General features: G+C 26.5%; 1 protein-coding gene across 1 annotated transcript; it reads left to right on the top strand.

Moving 5' to 3' along the window:
• The first annotated feature begins 3,397 nt into the window (after nucleotides 1–3,397).
• Nucleotides 3,398–5,262, top strand: LOC126671144 (NAC domain-containing protein 100). Its single transcript, XM_050364860.2, has 3 exons — nucleotides 3,398–3,912; nucleotides 4,002–4,279; nucleotides 4,364–5,262. The coding sequence occupies exons 1-3, from the start codon at nucleotides 3,723–3,725 to the stop codon at nucleotides 4,961–4,963; spliced, it is 1,068 nt and encodes a 355-aa protein (XP_050220817.1). The 5' UTR covers nucleotides 3,398–3,722; the 3' UTR covers nucleotides 4,964–5,262.
• Nucleotides 5,263–5,503: the final 241 nt, after the last annotated feature.

Below are 5,503 nucleotides of genomic sequence, written 5' to 3'. Positions count from 1 at the left end.
TTTAATTTTTATCGAATTTATGTCTGCTTCTCTTTCATCGGTTAATTATATTATTAGTATTTTTTTTATCAAGGAGTATAAATGTATGATGTCAAAAATAATTTTTTTTTGATCCATAAACTTAGTTTTCTTTGAGAAAGATCCGGAAACTTATTAAAAATATCCAAACACAATTTAAACTTAGTTTATCTATTTATTAGTCCTAGCATTTATAATTATTTTTATATTTTAAATATTATATGTTAAAATATTATTTTCAAACTAAATTTTATAATATTTTAAAAAATTAATTAAATTGAATATGTGTTGATTAGATAAGAAATATTAAACTCAACATGTTTGCTTGTTTTTAAAGTTACAATTTTATTATTTACAATTGAATCCTATAATTTCTATTAAACTTTTAAGTATTAAAATTTAATTAGCAAGTGAAGTATAGCCGAGTTAGTAGACTTTCCAAATGCATCTCGAGGTCTCAATTCGATCCAAATTCCAGTAAAATCTGTTGTTTCGACTGAAACTTTAATGCCTAATTAGATTTTATTTTTGTTTAAAAATATATTTTATTTTTCTAAATTTAAATTGAATTTTTATTTCTAAATTTACTTAAAACATACTACTATAAATATGTATTATTTAATAAATTATCATATAAGATTTTAAGAATTTATTTAATTTATATTTAATTTTTTTTACTGAATAATTAATTTTATTTAAATTTTATAAATTTTATCCATTTAACGTTTTTCAATACAATCAGTGTGCAAATGATTTGGCTATTGCCAATAGTTTCAATTCAACATGAAAAATAGACCAATATGATTTTTGCCTTATGTCAACAAGTGTCCTCTTTTGATGCCAATTACATGAAAAATCTATTGTGTCAGTTTCAGTCCATTCTCACTTTCTCTGATTTTAACTTTTCTGTTTCTTTTGTACATTTTTCAATCTTTTAAAGGAGGAGAAAACATACGATGTAACAATAAAAAAAAAATGTTTGATGTTACACAAAAAAAAGTTAAAACTTTCTAACTTTTTTCAAAATTTATCCCAATTTTCTAAAAATCATAAATATATCTCAATTGCTAAATTAAATTTTTTAAAATCGATCAATATTTTTTAAAAGTATTTTAGCTAAAACACATAGTATTCCAATTGAAAATTCTTTTTTAATACACATTCAATTGCCATATCGATACAATTAAATTAATTTTAAAATATTAAATATATTTTCAATGAACTGATAAATTGAGATATATTTATAATTTGGTCTAATGGTGCCAAAAGGTCAATTTTTTTTTTCGATTTTTAAAAATATATTCAAATTTATTAAAATTTATAAATCTATTTAAATTTGACAAATTCATTATAAATCTATCCATTTTTTTAAATTTAATTTTTTTTATAGATTTAATATGAAAATATTAAATTTATTTTTCATTATAGAGGTTATGGAAGTCATTTTTAATACAAAACCCAAAATTTTCATACTTTCACATTCACATTAACAGCTGTTTTCATTTATAACCTACTGGAAATTAAGCAAATATAACATTATTTCGTTTTGTCAAAAAATATAATAAGTATCTTTTATTTTTAGTTTAGAGAACAATTTTTCTTCAACTTTTGGAAGGAGATTCAAAAATAATAACCATTTTAAGATAAAAGTGATGAATTTAATTGATTAGTGATAATGTTATTAATTCAATAGTCAATTTTTGATTAAGTTAAGTTAAATATAAACAGGTTGTTACTATCATTTCCTTAGCCTCCATTTGAACATAATAAATAAATAATTATGCTAATAGGATAATTTTGGTATGCAGATGAAACAAACATACCAATGAAGTTACACCTAAACCTCATTGGTTTGTCTCATTCTTCATCACAATTCTCTGAATAGAACTAATGGCATTTCACCAAATTATTAAATATAAAAAAAATTAAGTTAATTAAATTATAGTATTGATATTATTTATTAGAAATCTATACAATTACCCGAAAACATATTTTAATTTTCAAAAATACAATTGAAATTAAAAATTTATCTTTATCTAATCACTTTTCATATTTTTATTTTTCCCTATAAAAGATACGTAACATATACATCTTTGATATTGGACATAAAATAAAATTTTAACTAGAAATTGAAAAGAACAAAGGGTCAACGCGCCCCCTTCATCTAACCCAAATTATACTTTTTTGAGCAACGAACCCCAAAACTCTATAATTTTGGGTCAGATAACCCCATAATTATATTTTTAAAACGTGTAAAATACAAATCGGAGGTAAGGGATACAAAAAAATAATTAGATATTTCTCTAATTGTTGCGATATAATTATTTTAAATCTATTTTTTAAAATAAAAATATAAATTATCGGGTTATTTGATCCAAAAATGAAGAGTTTTGGGGTTAGTTGCTCAAAAAAGTATAAATTGGGTTAGCTGACTCCGTGTCACAAGTTCAGGGGGCGCGTTGACCCTTTCTTCAAATTGAAAATATGGAGCATGCGAAAATAAAAAATGTGAACTTTGGTTAACCAATTTGAGGCTACTTTCATAATTTTATCATTATATGTATGATGTATATAATATTATTGACTCTGTTCATCGAGTCTTCGCAATACAAAATTAGCAATAGATGATCAAGAAAAAAGTGGGTATAGTTTATGTAAATATTTACTATTAAACTATATTATTAACATTATTTTCAAGACGTGTAAATAATATCAATCATAAGAAAAGAGAGAGAGAGAGAGAGGAGAAAATAATAGCCATAATACTATGGGATTGACCTATTAATATCAGATTTACAGATGTTTTTTTTTTGATTCAAGATTTACAGATGCTTGAAACTGAAATAAGTTGTTGGCTTTTGGTCAATTTGTCACCACTAGGAAGATTTATTATCATCACTACACCACAAAAAGAAAATACTCATTAGTCAAGAATTCATATATAATCATTATCACATAAACAGATTCTACAATTCTAAAATAATTCAATTTTTGTAAAATTCTTTTACAGAAATTATATTTTAGACAATAATATTCCTCTACTAAGATGTTATTTCAAGAAAAAAGAAACAAAAAGGCCTTTTTCTATCATGATTTTGATATTGAAAGTCAATTTACATTACAACTAATTTAGTATTTAAGTTAGATATGATCTAATTAAAAAAACAATCTTATTTTCCATTCATAAAAAAACAATATTTATAATTAATAATAAAAAAATAGATATGATTTTATAAGAGAATATTTTTAATTTTTTTTAGAATTTAAATAAAATAAAAAGACTATTGAAACTCAGATACGGTGCGTATTAAAAAAGGTATATAAAAGAGAGCAGAGAGAGATCAAAACAACCTACTAAAAAAGGTTGCCTTAGAGACCACGTTTCTTGCTCACCAAAGACACCACTATTTAGGCCCCTTCTCTTCTTTCTTCCTCCTTTTTTTTTCTCTCAACTCTTTACTTTCCAATTTTCACCCTCATTTTTAAAACTTCTTCTTCTTCTTAAATTTTTTAATTCTCTCACTCAATCCTTTTTTAACTTCTCTCTCTACCTTTCTGTTATCTCTTAGCTGCAATCTCTCACTTTCCATTCATTCATAAGTGTCTGCTTTAGTCAATTCTCATTTCATATTTATAAAACTAAACCCTAAATTTATGAAAAACTGCAAACAAACAGCAGGGTTTTAGCGTTTTTATTTCCAGAAATGGAACATATTTCAGGGTTTGATCTTAAGGAAGATGATCAGATGGATTTACCGCCCGGTTTTCGGTTTCACCCGACTGATGAAGAGCTTATATCTCACTATTTGTACAAGAAAGTTCTTGATATTCATTTTGCTTCAAAAGCTATTGGAGATGTGGATTTGAACAAGTCTGAACCGTGGGAGTTACCATGTAAGAACTCGGTTGAATTGGGTTAATTCCATCTAATTTTCGTGTTTGTTGATTTGTTTATTGATTATTTTGTTTCTGTTTGGATGAAGGGAAAGCGAAAATGGGAGAAAAAGAATGGTATTTTTTCTGTGTAAGAGACAGAAAATACCCGACTGGTTTAAGGACAAACAGAGCAACTGAAGCTGGTTATTGGAAAGCTACAGGCAAAGATAAAGAGATTTACAGAGGAAAATCGCTCGTCGGAATGAAAAAAACTCTTGTTTTTTACAAAGGTCGAGCTCCTAAAGGTGAAAAAACCAACTGGGTCATGCATGAATACAGACTAGACGGCAAATTCTCAATCCATAACCTACCCAAAACTGCAAAGGTGACTAATTTTTTCACATAAACCTCTGTTTTTACTCTGTTTTTATTGGATTTTAAATGTTTTTGCGGTGTTTTTGTTTTGTAGAATGAATGGGTGATTTGCAGGGTGTTTCAAAAGAGTTCAGGTGGTAAAAAAACACATATTTCAGGTTTAGTAAGGTTAAATTCATTTGGAAATGAATTAGGTCCTTCAATTTTACCACCATTAATGGATTCATCACCTTCTACCAAAATCATTTCTGAATCAGCCTACGTGCCCTGCTTCTCCAATAATCCCGAATCAATCGACACTACTTTCAACAGTAATATTCTATCAATCTCGTCAAACCCGTTTGAAAATTACTCAAATTTCTCAAGAATTCCTTTCCCAAATTCATTCTACAATTCTCAGCCAAATCTTCAGTACTCAAATTCTGGTAATTCAATGCAAGAACACTCACTTTTAAGGGCGTTGATTGAGAATAATAATAATCAAAAGCATCAGCAGAATTTGAAAAGTGAGAGGGAAGTGATTAGCGCCTCTCAAGAAACTGGATTAACTAGTGAAATGCAGCACACTGAAATTTCTTCTGTAATTTCAAATCTTGAAATGGGTAAACGGGTCTTTGATGATGATGAAGCTCCGTCTACTTCTGCTGGAGTTGGAGTTGGACCCGTGGATCTTGATTGTCTTTGGAACTATTGAAAGTTATTATTTAAAAATATGACCCTCAAGTTTGGAGTAATTATAAAAAGCACCACAAGATGGAGAGGATATTTTCAATTTAGTACTATTGGTTTGAACTCTGTGTATAGATTTGTTGAATCTTGAAAGAAAGTGAAGCAAATATATAAACTATATTATATTATTTTATATGGGTATTGTAAGAATTTATGAATTATTCTCTCTTTGAGATCTAAAGATTTGTGAAGGGAGTGTTGTTATTGTATTGGTATTAATTATTGTCAGATTGTTCTATTGATGCATAATTTAATTTGTCATAATATGGGATTCAGTTGGTGGCTAACTTAATTTTTTTTATTAATTTTTTGTAATTTGAATGTAAAATAAGGATTTGTGGCTTGATTAGTGGTTACATGATTGTGATTATTTATGAGTTCTATATTCTAAACTTTTGATTATGTTATTTGAATATTAATTCTGTAGGGACTGCATTGAAATATTCATTAAACAATTTACTTTCATTATGCAATATTTTAATGTAGAGCAAATATCCAGTGTACA

This window comes from Mercurialis annua, linkage group LG3 (genome assembly GCF_937616625.2).
Source record: "Mercurialis annua linkage group LG3, ddMerAnnu1.2, whole genome shotgun sequence".
Taxonomy (NCBI): domain Eukaryota; kingdom Viridiplantae; phylum Streptophyta; class Magnoliopsida; order Malpighiales; family Euphorbiaceae; genus Mercurialis; species Mercurialis annua.
This window is presented reverse-complemented; position numbering and strand designations above follow the sequence as displayed.